Source organism: Phalacrocorax carbo, chromosome 26, assembly GCF_963921805.1.
Source record: "Phalacrocorax carbo chromosome 26, bPhaCar2.1, whole genome shotgun sequence".
Taxonomy (NCBI): Eukaryota; Metazoa; Chordata; class Aves; order Suliformes; family Phalacrocoracidae; genus Phalacrocorax; species Phalacrocorax carbo.
In genome coordinates, this window is record NC_087538.1 from 4,059,658 (window position 1) to 4,086,153 (window position 26,496).

A 26,496-nucleotide genomic window follows, 5' to 3' on the forward strand; every position below is an offset into this window, starting at 1 on the left:
GGTAGGTGAGGGTTCATGGTTGTGATGGATTCAAAGAGTGACTGAAGGTAAAAGTAGTAGATGGATGGTTGAGTAGATGGTGCGTGGTAATAAGCTTGGTTGGGTGGATGGATGGATGGATGGATTGTTATTACAAGGAATGTGTCGTCTTTGTAGCAGCAGCCGAGCCGGAGGAGGAACCACCATCCCAGCCAATCCTGGGCGAGCTCACAGCCTCCCACGTCACCCCCGACTCCGTGCAGCTCGACTGGAGCGTCCCCGAGGGCACCTTTGACTCCTTCACGGTGCAGTACAGGGATGCCCAAGGCCAGCCCCAGGTGCTGCCCGTGGACGGTGGTTCACGCTCGGTGACCGTGCCTGGGCTGTCACCGTCCCGCCGCTACAAGTTCAACCTGTACGGGGTGTGGGGTCGGAAACGCCTGGGCCCCATCTCCACCGACGCCGTCACAGGTGAGGGCACGTGCATGGCCCCTCCGTGTCCCCACTGGGCGCTGGGTTTGAGTGTGTCAGGAGCTGGGACAGGGCTCGTGGTGGTGCCTTGGGACTGTTGGGAAATGGGAACACTCAGGGGATGGATGGAGGGATGTTACCGTGCAGCGCTGGAGGGATGGAAGGACAGGCTGATGGATGGATGTTTGTTGGTTGGCTGAATGGATGAATGCAGGGAAGGTTGCGTGCTTGGGTGGGAGGGAGGGTGGAAAGTGGAATGATTGTTGGGTTGAAGATTTGAATGAATTCACAGATAGTTGTATTGCAAGGTGTCTTGATGGATTGATGGCTGAATATGTGATTGGATGGATGGATGGATGGATGGATGGATGGATGGATGGATGGATGGATGGATGGATGAATGACTGGAAGGCTCGGTGAATTTTCTGATGAATAGAGGAATCGTGGTTAGGTGTTGCGATCAGAGATGGTTGGAGTATGGCTGGGTGTGCGGCAGTTTCAGAGCTGGAATGGTGGTTTTAATTGCTGGATGGAGGCACAATGCGGTGGATGGATGGAATTTGGATGGATGGATGGACTGTTAGATGGATGGATGGATGGATTGATGGATGGGTTAATGGGTGGAGAGATTATTATATGGACTTTTGGATGAATGAAGAATGGATGGGTGACTCCTTGCTAGGTTGGTCAAATGCATGGATACACGGATGATGGATAAACAACTGGGGGATTGCGTGTCTGTTTGTGAGCTGGATGAGTGAGTGAATGACGTTGTGGACTTGGGTTTGGATGAAAGATTGGGTGGTTGAATGGGTGGTTACGTGGTTGTAGGGACAGTTGGTTGGTTGGTTGGGGATTGATGGATGAATGCATTCAAGGAGTGACTGAAGGCAAAAGTTGTGGGTGGATGGATGGATGGATGGATGGATGGATGGATGGATGGATGGATGGATGGATGGATGTTTATTGCCCGAGTATCCTCTGTTGCAGATGCAGCCGAGCCAGAGGAGGAACCACCATCCCAGCCAATCCTGGGCGAGCTCACGGCCTCCCACGTCACCCCCGACTCCGTGCAGCTCGACTGGAGCGTCCCCGAGGGCACCTTTGACTCCTTCATGGTGCAGTACAGGGATGCCCAAGGCCAGCCCCAGGTGCTGCCCGTGGACGGTGGTTCACGCTCGGTGACCGTGCCTGGGCTGTCACCGTCCCGCCGCTACAAGTTCAACCTGTACGGGGTGTGGGGTCGGAAACGCCTGGGCCCCGTCTCCACCGACGCCATCACAGGTGAGGTCATGTGCAGGGCCTCTCCGTGTCCATGTGGGTGCTGTGTTGGATGTAGGCCATGAGCTGGGCCAGGGTCTGCCCTCAGTGTGTTAGTCCTCTTGGTAAATGGGAATGTCTTTTGTGTGATGGCTGTGTTGTTGGGATGGGAGCATGCAAGGTTGGAGGTATGGAGGGACAGATGGGTGGATGAAATGATCAATGGATGCTTGGAAGTATGGGTGTGTAAATGGGTGGGTGGATAACTGATTACAGGAAGGAGGGAGGGAGCATTGGGTAGATGAATCTTTGTTTTCTTGACGGATGGAAGGATGGACTGATTTCTATGCTTCTCTTCATTTCAGCCCCAGCTCCACAAGAGGAAGAACCACTGTCCCTGCCCCAGCTGGGCGAGCTCACGGCCTCCTATGTCAGCTCAGACTCCATCCAGCTGGAGTGGAGCGTCCCCAAGGGCAACTTTGACTCCTTCACGGTGCAGTACAGGGATGCCCAAGGCCAGCCCCAGGTGCTGCCTGTGGACGGTGGTTCACGCTCGGTGACCGTGCCTGGGCTGTCACCGTCCCGCCGCTACAATTTCTACCTGTACGGGGTGTTGGGGCAGAAACGTGTGGGCCCCGTCTCCCTTGACACCATCACAGGTGAGAGCGTGTGCTGCATCTGTGCATGTTCCCTTTGGGTAATGGGGTGGACCATGGCAGGAGCTTGAGCAGGGCTTATCCTCGTCCCTTGAGCCTGGTGGGGAGTGTGAACATCCCTTGGGTGCTGACTGGGGAGTGGTTGGAGGGATGGGAGTATTCATGGGTGGATGGATGTAGGGACAGTTTAGTGGCAATATGTTTGTTTGATGATGGATGGGTGGATGGATGGATGGATGGATGGATGGATGGATGGATGGATGGATGGATGGATGGATGGATGGATGGATAGTTGTTTGGATGGACAGATGGGTTAATGGTTGGAAGGTTGGGTCAGTGATGGATGGAGGGATGGATTGGATCATGCAAGGATGAAGGGATTGGAGGATATTAACGGTGAAGAGTTTATTGTTTGGATGAATGGCAGAGATGAATGGCGGGATGTTTGTTGGCATGGTGGCATGGATGGGTGGATGGATGGATGGATGGATGGATGGATGGATGGATGGATGGATGGATGGATGGATGGATGAATGGATGGATGCAGGATGGATGGATGGATGGATGGATGGATGGATGGACGGACGGATGGATGGATGGGCGGAGGAACGGTGGTGTAGATGGATGGATGGACGGATGGATGCATGGAGGATGGATGCACGGTTAGATGAGTGTTTGGCTGGTTGTTGAGCAGATGGATGGGAGGATGTGTCGGTGTTTGTGCCCTGCATTGTGTCCTCTCCCTTGCAGCCCCAGCGCCACGAAAGGAGGAACCACCGTCCCAGCCCCGCCTGGGCGAGCTCACAGCCCCTCATGTCACCCCCGACTCCGTGCAGCTCGTCTGGAGTGTCCCCGAGGGCACCTTTGACTCCTTCACGGTGCAGTACAAGGATGCCCAAGGCCAGCCCCAGGTGCTGCCCGTGGACGGTGGTTCACGCTCGGTGACCGTGCCTGGGCTGTCACCGTCCCACCGCTACAAGTTCAACCTGTACGGGGTGTGGGGTCGGAAACGCCTGGGCCCCGTCTCCACCGACGCCGTCACAGGTGAGGGCACGTGCAGGGACCATTTCTCTGTTCCCTTTGGGTGCTGGGTTTGGGGTGGTGGCAGGAGCTAAGAGAGGGCCCTTCCTGGTCCCTTGGGTCTTGTGGGAACTGGGAACATCTCCTGGGTGCTAACAGGGGTGTGGATGATGGGACTGGTGCGTGCAATGTTTTTGGAGTGGTGAGTGGGTGGATGGATGACTGGGTGGAAGGAAGGAAAGAAGGAATCTGCTTCTGTGATGCTTTGGCGGTTTGGATGCCTGGATGGGTCTTTCGCAGGCGGAATCCATAGACTTGTGGGAAATGGGAACAAATTATTGGCACGAAGTGTGGGATTGATGGAGGGATGGAGAGACAGATTGATGGATGTGTGGAGAATGGAAGGATGGATTGATGGATGGGTGGGCACTTGGTTGGTTGAATGGGTGGAAAGGGAAGGTTGGTTGGACAGATGGATGGACGATGGAGGGTTGGATGGATGATGGGGTGGATGGAAGGATGGATGGATGGATGGTTGGGTAGAGTGGTGTAGTCATGGGCAGAGGAATGTGTGGGTAGATGGACAGGCACATGGGTCTGGAGGAGGTGCAGCATGGATGGGTGGGAGACGGGTGCATGAAAAGATGGATGTGCGGTGACTTGGATGGGTGGTTTGATGGGTGGTGGTTGAAAAGATATGTGGGCGGTTTTATGGATGGAGGGCTCATTGGCTGGTTGGATGGTTGATGGATGGATGGATGGATGGATGGATGGATGGATGGATGGATGGATGGATGGATGGAGACAGTTGGATGGTTGGAGCAATGGTGTACTGGAGTCCTGGGTGGGGTGTCCCTGGCAGGGAGAGTCTCCTGGGGGCTGTGGGTGGTGGACACTGCATTGATGTGGGTGGTGTGGGAGTGTGGGTTTCCATGGGCTGTTCTGTTGGGTTGGGGAGGAATATGGTGGTCAGATGTGGGGGTTCTCTGATTGCCCACTGGGGAGCAGTCATTGGGTGGTTTGGGGGTTCAGTGACCTTGCCCCTCCCCTGAGCAGGTGCCCCAGGGACCATCTGGGTGGGGACTGTGTGGCCCCGCAGTGCCCGGCTGCACTGGGTGCCCCCACGCGCCGCCACCGATGGCTACGATCTTGTCTATGGCCCCCCTGGAGGACCCCAGCAGGTAACACCCCCACCCAAGCACCCCAAAACTCCAGAAACCCCCTGGCGACCCCAGTATTCCTTGCCAGATTCCAATACCCCTCCGCTGACGCCAGTAATCCCTATGGGACCCCAATCCTCTCCTGTGCACCCCAAATTTCCTTCTAGGACCCCAGTACGCCCCAGGGACACCATTAACCCCTTGAGAACCCCACTAACCCCCAGGAGCACCCCAAAATGCCTGGTGGGACACACAATACTCCCTTAGGGCACCCTAACACCCCCCTGAGACCTAAATAAGCCCCTGGGGACCCCAATAATGTGCTGGGGACCCCAAGACCACAATAACACCATGGGGACCCCAATAATGTCCTGGGAGACCCCCAGTAATAACCTGGAGGGCTCCAATAACAGCCAGGGGACACCAATATTCTGTGTGGGACTCCAGTACCAAACCAGGGACGCCAATAATTCCTTGGAGACTCCAATATTCCTTTTAGGACTCAGATAAAACCTTAGGGATGCCAATAAACCCTTGCGGGCCCCAATATCCTACTGTGCACCCCAATATCCCTTGTGGGACCCCTAATACTCCCCAGTAACACCAGGGGGACCCCAATAATGTCACAGGAGACACCAATAACCCTCTGTGCTCCCCCTAGACACTGCACTTACCCCCCAAGGCGACATCCCATCAGCTGTGGGGCCTGGAGCCAGCAGGGCACTATGGGGTGCAGCTGTGGGGCCGGGGGGGACACCCCCCCGTCAGCCCCCTGGAAACCTCCTTCGACACCCGTGAGCCAGACACCTTTGTCCCTGGGAGGGGGGAGGGGGGTACCCAGACACCTGGGTCCGTGGGGGGGGTAGGGGTGCTGCATCCTTGGGTGGGGGGCACCCAGACACATGGGTCCTTGGGTGGGGGGCACCCGTCTGCCTGGCCCCTGGGTGCTGGGTCCCTGGCTGGGGTGGGCACCCGGACACCTGGGTCCTCAGAACTCCATTGGGGGACTTAGGGGTGTCCCCGGATACCTGGGTCCCCACAGCCCCACCCCTCCCCCACTCCAGCTCCCCTCCCACACCCGCATCCCCGGGACTGCGCCGAGGAGCAGCTGAACGGGCCAGGGCCTTCACGTGAGACCCTCATCTTCCTCGGGGGAGACCCCCGGAGACCCCTGCGCGTCTTTTGCGACATGGAGACCGATGGCGGCGGCTGGCTGGTGGGGCAACTGGGGAAAAGTGGGCAGCACTGGGGGACACTGGGGGACACTGGGAAGGGTTGGATAGCTTCTATAGGAGGTTATGGGGGATTTGTGTGGGAACTGGGGGTCTTGGAGGGCATTGGGGGTGGGGGGGAACTGGGAGGCACTGGGAGGGTGTGGAGGGTGTGGCGTGGTGGGATATGCGTGGATATGGGGTCTCGAGGGAAGTGGGGTTCTTGGGGAGCAAAAGGGGAAGCAGGGGGCACTGGGAGGCACTGGGAGGGGCTGGGGAGGTCATATGGGTGGGTATTGGAGGTTATGGTTTTTTCTTATGGGGGGCAGTGGGGTGCATGGGGGTGCAATATGGGGCCTGGGGTCACTGGGGGGGAAATGGGAGGCACTGGGAGGGGCTGGGTGGTCTTATAGGGGGTATTTGGGGGTTTTATGGGTTGAAATGAGGGGCAATGAGGGGGAGTCTGAGGGTCGGTGGGGGTCACGGGGGTCAATAGTGTGGAAACACTGGGGGCCTGGGGGCCACTGGGGGAGTCTGTGGGGAAAGGGGTATTCTGGGGGTCTCTATGGCGTCAGTGGGGGGGTGCTGGGACTCCCCTGACCCCCCCACCCCAGGTGTTCCAGCGCCGCCAGGATGGGGGCACCGATTTCTGGCGGGGGTGGGATGCCTACGCCCACGGCTTCGGCAACGTCACCGGGGAGTTCTGGCTGGGTGAGGACCCCGGCATCGGGGAGGGTCCCAGGGGTGGGGGGGACGACTTGGGGACACCCTGATGTCTGGGATAGGGGACCCAGGCATCCAGGTGGGACCCAGCAGTTTTTTGGGGGATGCAGACATCTGGGTGGGCTTGGGTGGGTGACCAAAGAGGAGACCCAGGTGTCCGGGTGGGCTCCAGGGCAGGGACCAAGGCATCTGGGTGGGCACAGGTGGGTGTTTGGAGGGGACCCAGGCGTCCAGGTGGGCTTGGGTGGGTGACCAGGGAGGGACCCAGGCATCTGGGTGGGCTCCAGGGAGGGACCCGGGCTCCAGGGGGGACCCAGGCTCCAGGGGGGACCCAGGCATCCAGGCAGTGGCCGGACTCAGGCGTGGGGGCGCAGGGAACGAGGCGCTGCACGCGCTGACAGCGAGGACCCCCATGGAGCTGCGGGTGGACCTCCGCACCCCGTGGGACGCCGCCTTCGCCCGCTACCGTGACTTTGCCGTCGCCGGGCCCGAGGAGCATTACCGCCTGCACCTCGGCGCCTACAGCGGCACTGCTGGTACGGGGGGTGCTGGAGGGGCTCTGGAGGGGTCCTGGGGTCCTGAGGTGGGCTTGGGGTTCGTGAGGGGTCTTGGGAGGTCCTGAGAGGCGGCTGGGGTGGTGCTGAACGGACCAGCCCTTCTGGGGGATGCTGGCTGGTTCTGAAGGGGCCTTGGGGGGTTCCTGGACATGCCTGGGTGTGTCTTGGAGGGATATTTGGGGGTCCTGAGGGGTCTTGGCTGTCCCTGGGGGATCTTGGGGGGCCTTTTGGCCCATGAGGGAGTCTGGGGGGGATTGTGAGTCCTGAGGAGGTCCTGGAGGGTCCTGAGGGGGTGTTGAGAGTCTCTTGGTTCGAGAGTTCTGGAGGGTCTTGGGGGTCTCTTGGCCCAGGACGAGGGTCCAGGGGGGGTCTTGGAGAGGTCCCAAGGTGTCTGGGGGGGCTCTCGAGGGGTGTTGTGGGTCCTGATGTGTCTTGGATGAGTTTCAGAGGGTCCTGAGGGAATCTTGGGAGGTCCTGGAAGGATCTCTGAGAAATCCCAGAGGGGTCTTAGGGGGGTCCTGGGGGTTCCTTTGCCCATGGGGGAGTCTTTGAGGTGTCTTGGGGGAACTGAGGGAGGCTTGGAGTGTCCTGGAGTGGGGAGGGGATCTTATGGTGTCCTGAAGGTGTGTGGGGTGCCTAAGGAGGTGTTGGGGGTCCCTTGGCCCATGAAGAGGATCTCTGGGGGACGCTGGGGTGTCTCGGATGGTTCTGGAGGGGTCTTGGGGGTCCCTGGAGGGTCCTGAGGGGTCTTGAGTGGTTCAGGGTGGAGGTTGGTGGGTCGTGACGGTGCCTTGGGGGTCCCTTGGCCTGTGAATGGGGAGGTCCTGGAGGGGTTCCAGCACGGTCCTGAAGGGGCCTCTTGCTCCATGGGGGGATACTGTGGGGGGTCGCGGGGGTCTCCCACCCTGGGGAGGGTGTCCCTGGTGGCTTCCAGGGGGTTCTTAGGGTTCTCCGGACCATATGGGGGACCCTGTGGGTACGTGGGGGGGTTGGTGTGGGTCCCGGGGGTGTCTGATGTGGGGTCCCGCAGGGGATGCGCTCTCCTACCACGCCGGCAGCCCCTTCTCCACGCGGGACCGGGACCCTCGGGGCCGTTCCCGTCCCTGTGCTGTCTCCTACACCGGGGCCTGGTGGTACCACAACTGCCACTACGCCAACCTCAACGGGCGCTACGGGACCCCCAGTGACCACCAGGCATGCTATAGGGGCCGGGACCCCTAGGGGGCCAATGGGGTCAGAGGGCGGTTAATGGGGGCTGTGGGAGGATGTAATAAGGTCTGTAGGGGCCATAATGGGGTCTGTAGGGACCATAATGGGATCTCTAGGGGCCATGGGGAGCCTATAGGGGCCTATGAGAACCTCCAGGGGCCAACTAGAGTGGGGCCTGTGGTCCAGAGTGCGATTAATGGGGCTATAGGGGGACATAATGGAGTCTATCGGGACCACCAGGGAGTCTATAGAACCATAATGGGGTCTATTGGGGCCATAAGGAGACTACAGGTGGCGATACAGGGCACCATATAGGGTTCTATAGGGGCCAACCAGAGGGGGCTGATGGGTGCAGAGTGCATTAATGGGGACTCGAATTGAGTTTATAGGTGTCAGAAGGGACCTATAGGACCCATTGGAGAGACCTATAGGGCTCATTGGGGAGACCTATAGGGAGCCACAGGGACAAAAGAGGGGACTATAGGGTGCAGCAGGGGCCTAAAGCAGCCATAGCTGGCATCTATAGGGACCTCAGGAGAGCTCTATGGGCCACAGGGAGGCCTCTAGGGGAATACAGGTGTCTAAAGGGGCCATGGAGAGGGCTTGTAGGGGCATAGAGGCACCTATAGGGGCTCTGTGGGGGACTATAAGGGGTCATAGAGAGGCCTTAGCATCTATATGAACCATCGAGGGTTCTCTATGGGTCATAGGAGGGTTTATAGGGACACACAGATGTTTATAGATGGCCACGGGAGGACCTTCCTATGGGGGCATATGGGGGAATCTATAGGGGGATACTGTGGGTGTCACAAGGGGACCTATACTGGGTCTGTAGAGACTGTGGGAAGGTGTACGGGGCTGTGGGGGAGGATGTCCTATGGGGGGACTTATATGGGCACTCTGGAGCACAGGACACCTATGGCACTGCCAGAGCAGCGGGTACCTATGGGTGGCAGGGACCCTATGGGGACCAATGGGGGCCTTCATGGGGGCTACGTGGGCCACATGACCACACAACCTCTAGGCTCCATAGGACCCAAGATCCTCTAAAGAGTAGGCACAGATCCCCTCTGGGTGGACATGGGGCCCCTACAGCAGGGGAGGGGGAGTCTATAGGGGTCTATAGGGTGCCTCAAGGGCCTGATGGAGCTGCCCTGGATCTCCCCAGGGCATCAACTGGTTCCCCTGGAAAGGCTTCGAGTTCTCCATCCCCTTCACCGAGATGAAGCTGCGGCCACAGCGCGACTGAGGGGACCCAGGCGTCCAGAAGGGGACCCAGGCGTCCTGGTGGCACCCAGGAAGGAGGCGGGACTTGTGGGGGGCAGGGGGGTCAGAGGCAAAGCTTTTATAGGGGGGTGGGGGGTAATAAAAGGTGGCTGTAACCCCCTCCCCACGGTGAACCCAGGCATGTGAGTGGTGGTGTGGGGGTGGGGACCCAGGCCTGCAGGCGACCCCAGGCACCCAGGGCTGAAGACCACAGGTAGCCCCCAGCATTCCAGGCCAATTCAAGGCAGCCATGCAGGGTAGGCAGGGCACCATGCAGACACGTAAGGGCAGGCAGCGCAGAATGGTGCCTGCCGACACCCCCAGGCAGGGCAGGACCCCTGCAGCAGGGGGTTCCAGGCGGAATTCCTGCAGGATCTGGCCCAGGAAGACAAGCTCGTCCTGTGCCAACCCCTCCCCTGGGCAGGATCAGGCTGTGCAGTTGAAGGGTACCAGCACCCACCAGAGAGTCCCTGGGTCTATTGGGGTTTACAAAGACCTACTGGGGCCTACTGAGATCTCCTGGGGCCTATTGTGGTCTTTTGGATCCTACTGGGGCCTGCTGAGACCTGCTGGGGCCTACTGGAGCCTATTAGGGTCTACTGTGACCTACCGGGGTGTCCTTGAGCCTACTGGGGTCTGCTGGGGTCCACTGGGGCCTATTGGGTTCCACTGGGAGGTACTGGAGTCTACTGTGACCTACCGGGGCCTACTTTACCCTACTGAGGCCTACTGGCATTTGCTGGGTTCTGCTAGGGTCTGCTGGGCTCTCTGGGGCCTACTGGGATTCCCTGGGGCCTACTGGGATCTCCTGGGCTCTTGTGGGGCCTAACAGTCTCTGTTGGGGCCTACTGGGACCTGCTGGGCTCTGCTGGGGCCTACTGGGGCTCTCTAGGGCCCACCATCATCTACTGGGGGTCTGCTGAGGCCTTCTGGGATTTCCTGGACTCTTGTGGTGCCTAATAGGCTCTACTAGGATGTACTGGAACCTGCTGGGGCTGACTGGAGGCTACCGGGACCTACTGGGCTCTGCGTGGGCCTAATGGTGTCTCTGGGACCTACAGGGATCTCCTGGAGTCTACTGGGGCTCTGCTGGAATATGCTGGGTTCTTGTGGGGCCTCACTGGCTCTACAGGAGTCTTCTGGCACCTGTTGGGCTCTGCTTGGGGCAACTGGGGCTCTCTGCAGTCTATGGGGATCGCCTGTGGTCTACTGGGGCCTACTGCAGTTTGAGGGGCTTTTGTGGGGCCTAATGGTTCTAAAGGGGCCTACTGGTACCTGCTGGCCTCTGCTGGGGCCTCCTGGGAACTACTGGCACCTGCTGGGCTCTTGTGGGGCCTAACTGGCTCTACAGGAGTCTCCTGGCACCTGCTGGGCTCTGCTTGGAGCAACTGGGGATCTCTGCAGTCTACAGGGATCACCTGTGGTCTACTGGGGCCTACTGCAGTTTGAGGGGCTTTTGTGGGGCCTAATGGGTTCTAAAGGGACCTGCTGGCCACTATTGGGGCCTCCTGGGATGTACTGGAACCTGCTGGGCTCTGCTGGGGCCTACTAAAGTCTGCTGAGACCTGCTGGGGTCTGCCTGGGGCTACCAGTATCTACTGGGGCCTACCAGGACTCGCTCCTTGAGCAAGTCCAGCATAGAGCTACCAAGATAATCAGGGGATAGGAGCATCTCCCTGATAAGGCTGAGAGACCTGAGGTTGTTCAGCCTGGAGAAGAGAAGCCTGAGGGGGGATCTCATCAATGCTTATAAATATCTGAAGGGCAGGTGTCAAGAGAATGGGGCTGGAATCTTTTCAGCGGTGCCCAACGAGCCAAGGGGCAACGGGCACAAGTTGGAACACAAGAAGGAAGATCCAGCTAAACATGAGGACAAACCCCTTTCCTGCGCGGGTGCCAGAGCAGGGGCACAGGCTGCCCAGGGAGGCTGGGGGGGTCCCTTCCCTGGAGACATTCACCCCCCGCCTGGACGCGGCCCTGTGCCCCTGCCCTGGGGGTGCCTGCTCCAGCAGGGGGTGGGATGGGATGGTCTCCAGAGGTTCCTGCCAGCCCCCACCATTCCATGACTCTGGGATTCTGTGACCTGGGGACCCAGAGGGGACACTGCCAACAGGTTGTGGGGACATGGGAGGGCACAGGGACACAGAGGACAGACAGACATGGGGGGGGAAATGGGAGGGCACAGGGACATAGTGGGACCAGTGTGGGGAGATGGCAGGGAGGACACAGGGACATGGAGAGATGGAAGGGGAGGGAGAGGCCTTACAGAGAGCTCTGGAGAGAGGGCGCAGGCAGTGTTGGGTGCAAGCACTGCCAGGTCTGAGGGACTTTGACCATGGGGCACGAGTGACAACGGGCATCAGGCATGGGAGATGCTGGTCAGGAGCGATGCCGGGCGTGAGGGACAGTGGGCACAAGGGGTGCCAGGCACAAGGGGCACCAAGCAGCATGAACACCAGGCACAGGCACGACTGGACACGAGGGACACCTCCCACAAGCTCCGGGAGTGCCCACACTCCCCGAGATGATTTCACCTTTTTCCTGGCTTTTTCACCCATATAACCCCAGGGTGAAAGAGCTGGGGTGGGGGGTGGAGAGAGCTGTGGGGCGCTGGACACCCGGGACCCCCATTGGAATGGGCAGCACGCCGGGGTCCCAGGGAGCCTCGGGGGAAGGGGACAACACAGGGACGGGGCGGGGAGGCTGCGACTTGGGGGATCCCGGGGTGACCCCGGGTTCGGGAGGTGCGGGGGTAATCTTGGTCCCTGAGAAGGGGTGCGGGGGGTGCTAAACGGCTGGGCTGCCTCGGGAATGGTCCCGAGCCGGGGATACCGCGGGGTGCAGGGGGTTCCCGAGTGTGCCCTGTCCCGTCCCGGCCGGCCGCCATCCCACCCCGCGCTCCCTCCGTCGCTTTCGCTTTTCACAACCTGCCGAGCCGCGATCTGCCCGGCGACCGGTGACGTCCGACGCGCCTCGGGCCGCCATTGGCGGGCGGGCGGCGGAGGCGCCAATCGCGACGAGGGGCGGGGCTTGCGGCGGGGCCGGAGCGGCGCGGCGCGATGGAGCGGGTGCGGGCGCTGGGCCTGGGGCTGCTGCTGGGGGTCCTCGTTGGGGCGGCGAGCGGTGAGCGCGGGCGGGGACCCGGGAGCGCCCCCGGGCACCGGGACACCCCTGTACCCCCTTTTCCGGGCACCGGCGCCCCATTACCCAGGCACCGGGACCACCACGCTGTGCCCCCATCCAACCCTGCGCACCGGGGCCCCCCTGGACTCCCTTGCCTGAGCACAGGGACACCCCCGGGCACACAGATCCCCCTGGACACCCCTTCCCGAGCAACCCCCGTCCTCTCCAAGACCCGGGAGCACCTGGGCTTCCCTTCCCGGCACCCAGGACCCCACTCCCAGACACACCTTGCTCCCCAACACCCTCCCACCATTCCCGTCCCCCTGAAGCTGTCCCCATCCCCCCTCGATCTGCTCCGCTGGCCCCTCACCCAGCCGCGCTCTCCATCCCTGGACCCGGGCACCCTCACCCCTGTTCCCCAAGCCCCGTTGCCCCCCAACCTCTCACCGCCCCCTCCATGTCCCCACAGGGCTCCATTCCCTGCGCTACTTCGATGTTTGGGTGTCAGAGCCCAGCCCGGGGGTACCCCAGTTCACGATCGTGGGGTACGTGGACCAGAACCGCTTTATGTACTATGACAGTGACATAGGGAAGGACGAGCCTCGGGCGCAGTGGATGGCGGCCAACATGGATCAGCAGTTCTGGGACTCAGAGACCCGGAAGTCACAATATTGGCAACGGTTCTACCGCATGGACTTCGACACCCTGCAGCGCCACTACAACCAGAGCGGGGGTGAGCGCAGGCTGGGCTGGGGCTCCATGGGGCTGGGGCAGGACTCCGTGGGATGGGAGACTTCCCAACCCACCCTCAAGGCTCTGCCCTCCCCCACGCTGTTGTCCCAGCTTGTGCTGGCCCTTCCCTGCCTGGTGTCGTTGTCAGAGGGCTCCCAGCCACCCTGTCCCCCAGCGTGAGGGGTCCCGCCTGCCCTGTCCGAGCCCCACAGTGCTTGGCATCCCCTCTGAGAGAGCCGGGGGGCTTCTGGCCAACGCAGCCCAGCGCATTCGCACCACCACAGCAACCCAGGATCCCATACTCCAGCTGGGAGCCTCCTGGCCGCTCCGTGCCTGTCTTTTGCCATCCTGATGGCAGTTGAGATGCCCAGAAGCAGAGGGTCTCCCAGCCCCTTGTCCCCCTCCCCATGGTGCTCAGGCCCCCAAGGCAGAGCCAGAGCAGCTTCCCCCACCCCATCCTGTCTCCTTGTCCCACCTCCAGCATTTAGGACCCATCCCAGCCCCTCGCTGTCACAGGCTGCCGTGGGGCCGGGTGCCAGCCCAGGTGTGCCCTGGGTGCAGGGGGTCTGCATCACAGCTTTAGGTGACACCCCGAGTGCTGGATGGGGGGCAGCTCTGGTGCCGTGACCAATCCCCCCCAGAGCTTGCTCAGGGCTGGAGTGGGGTTACTGCCGGGGGTCTGTTCCCCACTGAAGGCCCAGGGCTGCAGCAGCCCCTCAGCCCTGTCCCCTGGTTGTGTTTCAGGGACTCACACACTGCAGTGCATGTACGGCTGTGACCTCCTGGAGGACGGTAGCACCAGGGGGTTTAGTCAGTGGGCCTACGACGGGAGGGACTTCATTGCCTTCGACATGAACACGATGACGTTCACCGCAGCGGACGTGGGGGCACAAGTCACCAAGAGGAGGTGGGAGGAGGACGGGACTGTTGCTGTGCGGTTGAAGCACTACCTGGAGAATGAATGCATCGAGTGGCTGAAGAAGTTTGTGAGCTACGGACGGGCCGTGCTGGAGAGGAAAGGTGAGGGCGAGACAGGGACCCTGGGACTGGGTGCTGCGGGTGCGTGTGCTGACCCTCACTGCCACCCCCTCCCCAGAGCCCCCCACGGTCCGAGTGTCGGGGAAGGAGGCCCAGGGGATCCTGACCCTGCACTGCCGCGCTTACGGCTTCTACCCGCGGCCCATCGCCGTCAGCTGGCTGAAGGACGGCGAGGTCAGGGACGCGGAGACCGAGTGGGGCAGCATCGCGCCCAACAGCGACGGCACCTACTACACCTGGGCCTCTATTGAGGCCCGCCCGGAGGACAAGGACAAGTACCGGTGCCGCGTGGAACACGCCAGCCTGCTGGAGCCCGGCCTCTTTGCGTGGGGTGAGCCCGGTGGCCTTGGGCACGTGGAGCGGTGGGCTGGGGTGGGTCCCCTTCCCCTCCTCACGACCCTCCTCTCCCCCAGAGCCGGAGTCCAACCTGCTCACCATCGTGCTGGCGGTGGCTCTTGCCATCGGGGCTGTCGCCGCCGTCATCGCTGGATTCACCTTCTGGAAGTGGAAATCAGGTACAGCACCGGGGCCGGTGAGGCAGAGGGTGTGGGAGGAAGGCAGGGCCTCGGGGGCTGGGAGGCCCTGCGGGCACAAGCCGCAGTGCTCTGGGGAACCCCCGAGCTTGGTGGCAAAGCGCGGTGGGTGCTGACAGTTCTTTCTCTCTGCAGAGAAGAATAAGAAGGGCTACGACAAGGCGCCAAGTGAGTACCGGGGTCGGGTCCAGCTCCAGCCGCTGCCCAGCGCCGGGGCGGTCTCGTGGCTCTGGTTTCTGGCCGCTGCCGGCATTTCCCCATCCCCCACCCTCCCTGTGCTGCCCCTCTCTAAAGCCCCGTGGTGGGGATGTAGGGAAGAGGTTGTGTCTCCCCTCCGCTGCTCGCGGCACCATCCTCCTCTCCCAGTGGCGGCAGCGCGGCCATGGCTGCCGGGCTGCTCCTGGCACGTGCACCGTGCCCGTGGCGAGCCCGGGGCTGGCGCCTGACGGCCTTTTCTCTCTTGCAGGCACGGACGGGGGCTCTGGCAGCGCGGCCTCAGGTGCGGTGTGGGACCAGGGGGGATGGACGGGGTGACCCCAGCTCTCCCTGCTCCCCTGGGGGACCCGCAGCCGGAGCAAGAGCGGTCTGCAGGAGGGGGTCAGCAGGACCCCAGAGCAGAGAGCTGGGGAGAGGGAGGTGTCCCTGGGTGACACTGTCTCTTCCTCCCGTCCCTGCAGGGATGCCCATCTGACCGCTTGATGGGAGGCCGGCTGGTATCTGCCTGCAGAGAGATCTTGTTGCACTGCCCAATCCGCTCCAGTTCAGACCATCCCCCTCCACTGGGTCCTGTCTCCCACAAAGCTGGGTGCTGCCCCTCTGTAGGATTTGTCACCAAAACAGCATAGATAAGACAGCAATGGATCTGAAGAGCGTTAGCACAGTGCCAAGGCCTTCTCTGTTTCTCAGAAGCCCCCACCAGTTAACGGGTGGGGGTTGAGCAAGAGGCTGAGAGTGGACGCAACAAGGCAGATGACACAAACTAATGCGAGAGATTCCAGGCCATTTCATGTTGTACTTGAGGATACAAATGGAGAAGAGGAGATTGAGGGGGACTGGCCAGCTTTTCTCAGGAACTAGCCGGTTATCAGTGTCCCTGTGGTAGAGGAGGTGAGCTCTGAGGCCATGCAGACAGGGCTGAGAAGAAGGTCTCCTGATACAAGGCCACATAAACGGGACTGAGAAGAAGGTCTCCTGCTCTGAGGCCACGCAGACGGGCGCCGAGATGAGCATCTTCTGGTTTGACGTCAGGCAAATGCTCACTGCAACTAAACCAGGGACTTGACTCTGAACTGTAATGCTTGCTCTTGTAGTGAAGGAGTCACAGTGGAAGTGGAGGTTGTCTTGGCCAATAAAAGAAGCAGCAGCTCCTCCTGAGAGGGGGCAGAGGCAGAAACAACTTGGTCTCTATCCTGTGATAGATGCCCACCAGTCTGTGATTCTGTGTGGATGGTGGCAGCAGGGGAGGGAAAGGGGGGGACCCAGGTACGTGGGTGGCACCAGGCACCCAGGGATGAAGGCCACAGGTGGCTCTCGGAATTCCAGGCCAGTCCCAGCAGCCGTGCAGGGTTAGGCAGAGGGCTGGCAGGGCACCATGCAGACATGGAAGGGTGGGCAGAGCAGGACAGTGCCTGCTGACACCCCCAGGCAGGGCAGGACCCCCGGGGCAGGGGCTTCTGGGCAGAATTCCTGCAGGATCTGGCCCAGGAAGACAAAGAGCTTAACTCGTGGCAGCATTTCCCCCAGGCAGGATCAGGCCTAGCAGCTGATACTGCTCTGGGAAGGGATGAAGGAGGTCAGGGTACCCGGCCCAAGGGGGTCAGGGCACCCAGGTGTCTGGAGAGGGGACCCAGGCATCCAGGGGAACCCCAGTGTCCAGGAGGGTGCCAAGCATCGGGGCGTACCTGGCAGGAAGGCCTCAGGGAGGTGCCAGGTTTCGGGGTCGTGGTGGGCAGCCAGGAGGTTGGGTACGAGGATGGAGCTGGCCAGCACTGGGACGTCCCTGTCACTGGGAGGAGACAGAGGGCTAGTGGGATGTGCTTGGATGTACTGGATTCTCCTTGGGCCTACTGGGACCTGCTGGGTCCTACTGGGATCTACGGGGATTTGGTGGGCTCTTCTGGGGCCTATTGGGGCTCTTTGGGGTCTGCTGGGGTCTCCTGGGGTTCCACTGTGGCATACTAGGATTTGCTGGGCTCTTGTGGGCCCTACTGGGGTCTACTGGGACCTGCTGGGTCCTACTGGGGCTCCCTGGGGCCCACTGGGATCTCCTAGGGTCTTCTGGGCCCTACTGCCACCTGCTGGGTTCTTCTGGGAGCTGGTGAGTCCTACTGGGGCTCTCTTGGGTCCACTGGGGTCTACTGGGGGTCTACTGGGGCGTACTGGGATTTCCTGGGCTCTTGTGGGGTCTAACAGTCCCTGCTGGGGCCTATTGGGATCTGCTGGGCTCTGCTGGGACCTATGTAGAGCTGTTGGTCTCTGCTGGGGCCTACTGGGGCTCTCTGGGGCCCATTGGGATCTCCTGTGGTCAACCGGGGCCTACTTGGATCTGCTGGACTCTATGGGGGCCTAATGGGCTCCACTGGGCCTACTGGGACATCTTGGGTTCTGCTGAGGCCTAGTGGAGCTCTTTGGGCCCCATTGGGTTCTCCTGGGGTGTACTGGGGCCTACTGGGATCTGCTGGGGCCTACTGGGGTTCTCTGGGGTCTACCGGTGTCTCGTGGAGGTCTACTGGGGCCTACCAGGACTTACTTCTTGAGCAAGTCCAGAGGAGAGCCACCAAGATAATCAGGGGACTGGAGCGTCTCCCGTGTGAGGAAAGGCTGAGAGACCTGAGGTTGTTCAGCCTGGAGAAGAGAAGCCTGAGGGGGGATCTCATCAGTGCTTATAAATATCTGAAGGGCAGGTGTCAAGAGAATGGGGCTGGAATCTTTTCAGCGGTGCCCAACGAGCCAAGGGGCAACGGGCACAAGTTGGAACACAAGAAGGAAGATCCAGCTGGACACGAGGACAAACCCCTTCCCTGCGCGGGTGCCAGAGCAGGGGCACAGGCTGCCCAGAGAGGCTGGGGGGTCCCTTCCCTGGAGACATTCACCCCCCGCCTGGACGCGGCCCTGTGCCCCTGCTCTGGGGGTGCCTGCTCATGCAGGGGGTGGGATGGGATGGTCTCCAGAGGTTCCTGCCAGCCCCCACCATTCCATGACTCTGGGATTCTGTGACCTGGGGACCCAGAGGGGACACTGCCAACAGGTTGTGGGGACATGGGAGGGCACAGGGACACAGAGGACAGACAGACATGGGGGGGGAAATGGGAGGGCACAGGGACATAGTGGGACCAGTGTGGGGAGATGGCAGGGAGGACACAGGGACATGGAGAGATGGAAGGGGAGGGAGAGGCCTTACAGAGAGCTCTGGAGAGAGGGCGCAGGCAGTGTTGGGTGCAAGCACTGCCAGGTCTGAGGGACTTTGACCATGGGGCACGAGTGACAACGGGCATCAGGCATGGGAGATGCTGGTCAGGAGCGATGCCGGGCGTGAGGGACAGTGGGCACAAGGGGTGCCAGGCACAAGGGGCACCAAGCAGCATGAACACCAGGCACAGGCACGACTGGACACGAGGGACACCTCCCACAAGCTCCGGGAGTGCCCACATTCCCGGAGATTAGTTCACAGAATCACAGAAGAGTGGGGGTTGGAAGGGAATTCTGGAGACCATCTTGTCCAAAACCCCTGCTTGAGCAGGCACACCTAGAGCAGGGGGGCACAGGACCGTGTCCAGGCGGGTCCGTTTAAGGTTCTCCCAGCTTTCTTACCCATAAAACCCAAGGGTGGCAGAGCCGGGGTGGGGAAAGCCATGGGGCACCGGACACCCAGGTCCCCCACTGGAGTGGGCAGGACGCCGGGGTCCCAGGGTGCCACTGGGGAAGGGGACAACACAGGGGCCGGGGTGGGGGAGCCTGCGACTTGGGGGGTCCCGGGGTGACCCCAGGCTCGGGGGGTGCAGAGGGAATCTTGGACCCTGAGGAGGGGTGCGGGGGTGCTGAGGATTTGGCTGTCCCGGGGTGTGGTCTCGGGCCGGGGGTACCGCGGGTTGCGGGGCGTTTCGGGGGGGGGTGCCCTGTCCCTGCCACACGTCCCACACACACCCCCGCTCTGCCCCCGTCGCTTTCACTTTTGCTTTCATTTTCGCTTTCTCTTTTCACAACCTGCGGAGCCGGGATCTGCCTGGCTCCCGGTGACGTCCGACGAGGCTCGGGCCGCCTTTGGCGGGCGGGGAGAGGGGAAAAGTAGTCCCGGAGAAGGGCACGGCTTGGTTCGGCAGAGCCGAGCAGGTGCAGGTGCATGTGCATGTGCATGAGAAGGAGAAGGAGAAGGTGAAGGTGAAGGTGAAGGTGAAGGAGAAGGTGAAGGTGAAGGTGAAGGTGAAGGTGCATGTGCATGTGCAGGTGAAGGTGCAGGAGAAGGTGAAGGTGCAGGAGAAGGTGCAGGTGCAGGTGCTGTTGCTGTGCGGAGCAGAGCGGAGCAACGCGATGGAGCGGGGCCGGGCGCTGGGCCTGGGGCTGCTGCTGGGGGTCCTCGTTGGGGCAGCGAGCGGTGAGTGCAGGCGGGGACCCAGGAGCGCCCCCGGGCACCGGGACACCCCTGTACCCCCTTTTCCGAGCACCGGTGCCCCATCCCCAGGCACTGGGACTCACCCCCCCAGCTGCCCATCAATTCCAGCGCACCTGAGCTCCCCCTGGGCCTCCCTTGCCTGGGCACAGGGTACCCCTCCGGACACACGGACCCCTCCCAGACTCCCCTTCCCAAGTAACACCTGTTCTCCCTTCCCCACACTCGGGAGCACCTGGGCTTCCCTTCCCGCCCCCTGGACCCCTCTCCCGGACACACCTTGCTCCCCAACACCCCCCAACCAGTCCCATCCCCCAGAAGCTGCCCCAGCTCTCCATCCCTGCACCTGGGCACCCTCACGCCCAAGCCCCGCTTCCCCCCCACACCTCACCACCCCCACCGTGTCCCCACAGGGCTCCATTCCCTGCACTACTTCGATGTTTGCGTATCAGAGCCCAGCCCGGGGGTACCCCGGTTCACGTCCATGGGGTATGTGGACAAGAACCCCTTTGTGAGCTACGACAGTGAGACAGGGAAGACAGAGCCCCGGGCACGCTGGATGGCGGCCAACATGGATCAGCAGTTCTGGGACAGCCATACCCAGATGGCAAAGAACAATCAGGAGGTGTACCAAGTGGACTTCAACACACTGCAGCACCACTACAACCAGAGCGGGGGTGAGCGCGGGCTGGGCTGGGGCTCCATGGGGCTGGGGCAGGACCCGGTGGGATGGGAGACTTCCCAACCAACCCCCAAGGCCCTGCCCTCCCCCACGCTGTTGTCCCAGCTTGTGCTGGCCCTTCCCTGCCTGGTGTCATTGTCAGAGGGCTCCCAGCCACCCTGTCCCCCAGTGTGAGGGGTCCCGCCTGCCCTGTCCCAGCCCCACAGTGCTTGGGGTCCCCTCTGAGAGAGCCGGGGGGCTTCTGGCCAACCCAGCCCAGCGCATCCCCACCACCACAGCAACACAGGATCCCATGCTCTAGCCGGGAGCCTCCTGGCCGCTCCGTGCCTGTCTTTTGCCATCCTGATGGCAGTTGAGATGCCCAGACGCAGAGGGTCTCCCAGCCCCTTGCCCCCATCCCCATGGTGCTCAGGCCCCCAAGGCAGAGCCAGAGCAGCTTCCCCCACCCCATCCTGTCTCCTTGTCCCACCCCCAGCACTGGGGACCCATCCCAGCCCCTCGCTGTCGCAGGCTGCCGTGGGGCTGGGTGCCAGCCCAGGTGTGCCCTGGGCGCAGGGGGTCTGCATCACAGCTTTAGGTGACACCCCGAGCTCTGGTGCCATGACCAATCCCCCCCAGAGCTTGCTCAGGGCTGGAGTGGGGGTGCTGCCGGGGGTCTGTTCCCCACTGAAGGCCCAGGGCTGCAGCAGCCCCTCAGTCCCAGCCCTTGGTTGTGTTTCAGGGACTCACACACTGCAGTGCATGTACGGCTGTGACCTCCTGGAGGACGGTAGCACCAGGGGGTTTAGTCAGTGGGCCTACGACGGGAGGGACTTCATTGCCTTCGACATGAACACGATGACGTTCACTGCGGCTGACGTGGCAGCGCAAGTCACCAAGAGGAGGTGGGAGGAGGACGGGACTGTTGCTGTGCGGTTGAAGCACTACCTGGAGAGTGAATGCATCGAGTGGCTGAGGAAGTACGTGAGCTACGGACGGGCCGTGCTGGAGAGGAAAGGTGAGGGCGAGACAGGGACCCTGGGACTGGGTGCTGCGGGTGCGTGTGCTGACCCTCACTGCCACCCCCTCCCCAGAGCCCCCCACGGTCCGAGTGTCGGGGAAGGAGGCCCAGGGGATCCTGACCCTGCACTGCCGCGCTTACGGCTTCTACCCGCGGCCCATCGCCGTCAGCTGGCTGAAGGACGGCGAGGTCAGGGACGCGGAGACCGAGAGGGGCAGCGTCGCGCCCAACAGCGACGGCACCTACTACACCTGGGCCTCTATTGAGGCCCGCCCGGAGGACAAGGACAAGTACCGGTGCCGCGTGGAACACGCCAGCCTGCTGGAGCCCGGCCTCTTTGCGTGGGGTGAGCCCGGTGGCCTTGGGCACGTGGAGCGGTGGGCTGGGGTGGGTCCCCTTCCCCTCCTCACGACCCTCCTCTCCCCCAGAGCCGGAGTCCAAACTGTTCACCATCGTGCTGGTGGTGGCTCTTGCCATCCTGTTTGTCACCGACATTGCCTGTTTCACCTTCTGGAAGTGGAAAGCAGGTACAGCACTGGGGCCAGTGAGGCAGAGGGTGTGGGAATAAGGCTGAGCCTGACGTCACGAGCCACTGTGCTCTGGGGAACCCCTGATCCTGGCTGTGAAACACGGTGGATGCTGATAGTTCTTTCTCTCTGCAGAGAAGAATAAGAAGGGCTACGACAAGGCGCCAAGTGAGTACCGGGGTCGGGTCCAGCTCCAGCCGCTGCCCAGCGCCGGGGCGGTCTCGTGGCTCTGGTTTCTGGCCGCTGCCGGCATTTCCCCATCCCCCACCCTCCCTGTGCTGCCCCTCTCTAAAGCCCCGTGGTGGGGATGTAGGGAAGAGGTTGTGTCTCCCCTCCGCTGCTCGCGGCACCATCCTCCTCTCCCAGTGGCTGCAGCGCGGCCATGGCTGCCGGGCTGCTCCTGGCACGTGCACCGTGCCCGTGGCGAGCCCGGGGCTGGCGCCTGACGGCCTTTTCTCTCTTGCAGGCACGGACGGGGGCTCTGGCAGCGCGGCCTCAGGTGCGGTGTGGGACCAGGGGGGATGGACGGGGTGACCCCAGCTCTCCCTGCTCCCCTGGGGGACCCGCAGCCGGAGCAAGAGCGGTCTGCAGGAGGGGGTCAGCAGGACCCCAGAGCAGAGAGCTGGGGAGAGGGAGGTGTCCCTGGGTAACACGGTCTCTTCTTCCCATCCCTGCAGTGATCACAGTCTAACTGCTGGATGAGGGGCTGGCACATGGCTGGATGCGGCCCCCTGCCCGCTCCCGGGCTGGGTGCAGAGGGGTGCTGGAGGAGGCTGGGAGCTGCCTGCAGAGAGCTTGTTGTGTTGCACCTGCCCATCTCTGGCCAAGACGATGGTTATTCTTCATGTATAATGTTCCTATAATTATAGAAATATTTGTATTTTATATCTATTTAATAATTATTATACAATAATTATATATGATATTTATTATATGTGTAATAATTGCATAGATTTATTATTATATAATATTTTGTATTATCAATTACTACCAGGGGTTTTTAATTTCAAGGTTGTAATTTATGTCTCCTTCATGTGGACATTTCCTGCCGCGCAGAATAAATTCCGGTCCCCACCATTCCGTGAGCTGTGCCTCCTCTCCAGGTGCCTGGGCTGTTCTCACAACCTCGGATCAAGGGATGTGCACGATTTTGCTGGGGTAGATGTGATTTTCTCCGTCTAGCATGGTGTGCTGTGTAGGATTTTGGACCAAAGAAGAATTGATAAGACAGCAATAGATCTGAACACCGTTGGCACAGCAGCAAGGCCTTTTCTGTTTCTCACTCACCCCCACCAGTCTACAGATGGGGGTTGATCAGAAGGTTGAGAGTGGACACAATGAGACCAGATGATTCAGACTAAGGAGAGAGATTCCAGGCCGTTTCATGTTGTACTTGAGGATACAAATGGAGAAGAGGGGATTGAGGATGGTCTGGTCAACTTCCTCAGGACCTCTCTGGGTATTAGTGTCCCTGTGGTGGAGGTGGTGAGCGCTGAGGCCATGCAGACGGGGCTGAGAAGAAGGTCTCATGATACAAGGCCACATAAACGGGACTGAGAAGAAGGTCTCCTGCTCTGAGGCCACGCAGACGGGCACGGAGATGAGCATCTTCTGGTTTGAGGTCAGGCAAACTGTCACTGCGACTAAATGAGGCACTTAAGTCTCAACTAAAGTGGTTGCTCTTGTAGTGAAGGAGCCACAGTGGAAGCGGAGGCTGTCTTGGCCAATAAAAGAAGCAGCAGCTCCTCCTGAGAGGGGGCAGAGGCAGGAACGACCCAGTCCCTATCCCTGACCTGGCTGTGATAGAGGGAATGGTTTTGTCCATCAGCCAGGCGAAGAGGTTTGCTCCGTGGTTGCCCCGATGCCAGGATAGTGGGGCTGCCAGGCTGGAACTAGGAGGCAGGGCAGGCCAGCAGCTGGGATCCATTGCTAGGGACTGTGGGATTGACGGATCGGAAGAGGGGCAGCCACCAGCCGCCTCTGGACGTGGCTCTTCTTGAGCGTGAAGGCAAAGTATCCTGTCAAGGAAGATCTTGTAACCGAGCGAGGCAAGTGATCGGCCAGAGAGGAATGTGTCCAGTACCTGAGGGCATTGGTGGTGGTGTCGGTGGTCTGCAGTGACCTGGACAATAATGGGCCTGCAAAGGTGGGGCTGGCACCCAGCGCCCATGGTCGGTATGGCGGATGTTTGTACGGAGCACACCGATGAGCGCCAGCAGTCCGGTGGTGGCAGATTGGGCAGACATTGAGGCACCGAGTGTCCTTTCACTGGTCTGCATTGGGGTACCAGGGGAGAGGACACACATCTGGATTTGCAGCGTGACATGGGATCCCCCAGTTGCTGAGGTGGGAGCCGAGGGGAGCCCAGTGGGAAACGGGTGGGAGAAGCGGCCGGTGTGAGGCTCCGTGTATCCTTGGCATTGACTTGGAAGTAAGATACTCAGGGAAGTAAAGATACTACAAGGATCCAAAGGACCCTTGCTGCCTGGGTAGAGCCCCTGGGTGTAAAGGTCCATTATGTCCATGAGCCGTGAGCCGTGCTCCTGGAGAACATCAACGCAAGGAGCAAGTAGACCAGGTGGCAAATGTTGGAGTGGTTCAGGTAGACTTGTACTGCGAACGTTGCCATGAGCTGTTCACAGCTCAGTGAGCCCGTGGGATGTTGGGGGAGAGTCACAATGTAGGGGTGGGCTCGCGGTGGATGGGCGGGCTTGACGCCTGCAGGCATTGCACAGGCCCTTCATCGATATGAACAATGCGCCAGAATCAAGTGAGTGAAGCCTGTCAGGTATAAAGAATGGTGGGTACAATATCAGGAGGGTGTGGCAGTAGATTATTTCTATCACACCGAGTCCACCGCCAAAACAGCTTCCCCTTCCAGCAGTGACAACTGGAGGGCGAGCGCCCGAAACCCTGCAGCCAGGCCAGGCCCTTCCCCACTGCCCATGTGACCCGGCTGGCTCCTCTCTGAAGCAATTCTGCTTTATTTTGTACAACTTTCTCTCCCAACGGGGGCAGAAGGGCCTCCCCAGCCATCCAATTGCCAGCCCCATCCCTGCATCCACCCACCCCTGCAGTGTCTTCCCATGCTCCAACTCTGGGGTCCCTCAACACACCCTGGGGACAAGCAGCAGGATTTATTTCAAACACTGTGTCCCATGGTCATCCCTGTCAGTTATCAGCCTTGCTGGCACCCAGTGGCCCCCACGGTCAGCATCATACAGCAGGGACTTGGCAGCATGTGCCTTGGCCCCCGCGCTCCCCTGTCACAGCTCTCAGGGTCCCTTGTCACAGCTTTTAGTGTCCCCATCCCTGCTCCCAGTGTCTCCATCCCTTGGTGGCCCCATCCTGGCATCTGGTGGCCCCATCCCCATCTCCTGCTCTTCCTCACCCTCCTCCCCCTTGTCCCTGTCCCCCCCATCCCCCGCCCTGCAGGAAATGCCAGTAACGGCTGCCGGGGCACAGGAGCTCCCCGGGGCACCCCAGCTCATGCAGTCGTCCCCCCTCCAGCACGGCCACCCGCTGCGCCCGCATGGCCAGGGCCACCTGCCCCGTCACCAGCAGCACCGCGCACCCGGCCCCGCTGGCTCCGAAGATCTCCTGCTCCACCTGCGGCGGGTGGTGTCATCAGTGGGGACCCCCCCGAGTGTGGGGACCCAGGGGATGTGGGGACCGGGGACCCAGGGGACGTGGGGACCAGGGACCCACAGGACACCAGGATTGGGGACCAAGGGGACCTGTGGGGTGCTGGGACTGGGGACTGAGGGGACACAGGGAGCAGGGACTGGAAAAGGGGACTGAGGGGGACCCCTTCCTGGGAGCAGAGGTCTGCTTGGAGAGGGACCCAGGGGACGTGAGGATGGGGATGGAGTGGAGCCAGGAACCCAAGAAACACTGAGACTGGGGACCCCCAGAGTCTAGGGGTCAGCTGGACAGGGGGACCGAGGGGACACGGGTGTCACCTCCCACCTGCGGCTGGCTCTCCGTATCCAAGGCACTTGTGGGTTCATCGAGGATGAGGACACATGGGGGTTCCTCACCAGGGCCCGAGCGATGGCCACCCCCTGCCACTGTCCCCCAAGAGCTGCCCCCCCCAGCTCTCCCACCTCTGCACGAGACGGGGGTCAGGGTGGGGACACAGGGATTCAGCGACAGCGATGTAGGGGACACCTCCTACCTGTGTCATAGCCCCGGGGCAGGTGGGTGATGAAGGCGTGGGCACCCGCCCGGCGGGCTGCCACCGTCACCTGCGCCCGGCTCCAGCTCCCCGGCCCGTACGTGATGTAAGCATGGAGTGAGTGGGAGAAGAGCACCGGGTCCTGCGGGACGGCGGCCACCTGCGACGGAGGGGACGGCTGGGGACGTGGTGGGGACACGGTGGAGATGGGGCAGGGGACGCAATGGGGACATGGTGCGGATGTGGCTGGGGACACCCCAGAGATGTGGCAGGGACACCCCAGGGTCTCAGCAGCGTCATGGCAGGGGGACACTGCAGGGACTTGGCAGGGTTGTGATGCCATGAAAAGCCGAAATCAGGACTCAGGAGTCTGAACAACTATTAAGCAGATATTCTTCATTGCAGCACTGGACGCACAGGGGATCACTCCTCCTAACGCTTGGACCGCAAGTCATGATGGACAAAGCTTATATTGCTCAGTTACACACATACGCGTTAGATTTCCTGGAAGTAATACTTGCATCTTAATTACCCGTGCATTTTAAGTGCCTTCTTCCACATATGGT

At 61.2% G+C, this 26,496-nt stretch overlaps 2 protein-coding genes across 9 annotated transcripts in view; both read left to right on the plus strand.

Annotated features, from left to right (window-relative positions):
• Nucleotides 1-9,550, plus strand: part of LOC135317435 (tenascin-X-like) — a 62,111-nt gene extending 52,561 nt beyond the window's left edge. The window contains 10 exon segments of the mRNA XM_064473714.1: nt 157-450; nt 3,117-3,410; nt 4,443-4,567; nt 5,208-5,346; nt 5,433-5,492; nt 5,611-5,762; nt 6,372-6,468; nt 6,855-7,016; nt 8,068-8,231; nt 9,415-9,550. Of these exon segments, the coding sequence (XP_064329784.1) occupies nt 157-450; nt 3,117-3,410; nt 4,443-4,567; nt 5,208-5,346; nt 5,433-5,492; nt 5,611-5,762; nt 6,372-6,468; nt 6,855-7,016; nt 8,068-8,231; nt 9,415-9,495 (1,568 nt within the window). The 3' untranslated portion in view covers nt 9,496-9,550.
• Nucleotides 9,551-12,546: 2,996 nt separating this feature from the next.
• LOC135317436 (class I histocompatibility antigen, F10 alpha chain-like) lies at nt 12,547-22,593 on the plus strand. Of its 8 annotated transcripts, none has more exons than XM_064473722.1 (8): nt 12,547-12,635; nt 13,105-13,368; nt 14,112-14,387; nt 14,464-14,736; nt 14,819-14,920; nt 15,074-15,106; nt 15,405-15,437; nt 15,616-16,324. In XM_064473722.1, the coding sequence occupies exons 1-8, from the start codon at nt 12,572-12,574 to the stop codon at nt 15,627-15,629; spliced, it is 1,059 nt and encodes a 352-aa protein (XP_064329792.1). In that variant the 5' UTR covers nt 12,547-12,571; the 3' UTR covers nt 15,630-16,324. The 8 variants fall into 8 exon arrangements, with proteins under 8 accessions (XP_064329792.1, XP_064329789.1, XP_064329788.1 ...); XM_064473723.1 differs by lacking the exons at nt 12,547-12,635; nt 13,105-13,368; nt 14,112-14,387; ... (3 more) ...; nt 15,405-15,437; nt 15,616-16,324 and adding exons at nt 19,402-19,529; nt 19,958-20,221; nt 20,948-21,223; ... (3 more) ...; nt 22,220-22,252; nt 22,431-22,593; XM_064473719.1 differs by lacking the exons at nt 15,074-15,106; nt 15,405-15,437; nt 15,616-16,324 and adding exons at nt 21,782-21,921; nt 22,220-22,331 and having other exon boundaries at nt 14,819-14,949.
• Nucleotides 22,594-26,496: the final 3,903 nt, after the last annotated feature.

What these genes read in the sequence shown, in the direction of transcription:
- LOC135317436 (XM_064473716.1), top strand. Translation starts at nt 12,572, where the DNA reads ATGGAGCGGGTGCGGGCGCTGGGCCTGGGGCTGCTGCTGGGGGTCCTC. An exon ending in CCTCGTTGGGGCGGCGAGCG is followed by an intron (nt 12,636 to 13,104) that starts GTGAGCGCGGGC and finishes ATGTCCCCACAG; the next exon opens with GGCTCCATTCCCTGCGCTAC. An exon ending in CCACTACAACCAGAGCGGGG is followed by an intron (nt 13,369 to 14,111) that starts GTGAGCGCAGGC and finishes GTTGTGTTTCAG; the next exon opens with GGACTCACACACTGCAGTGC.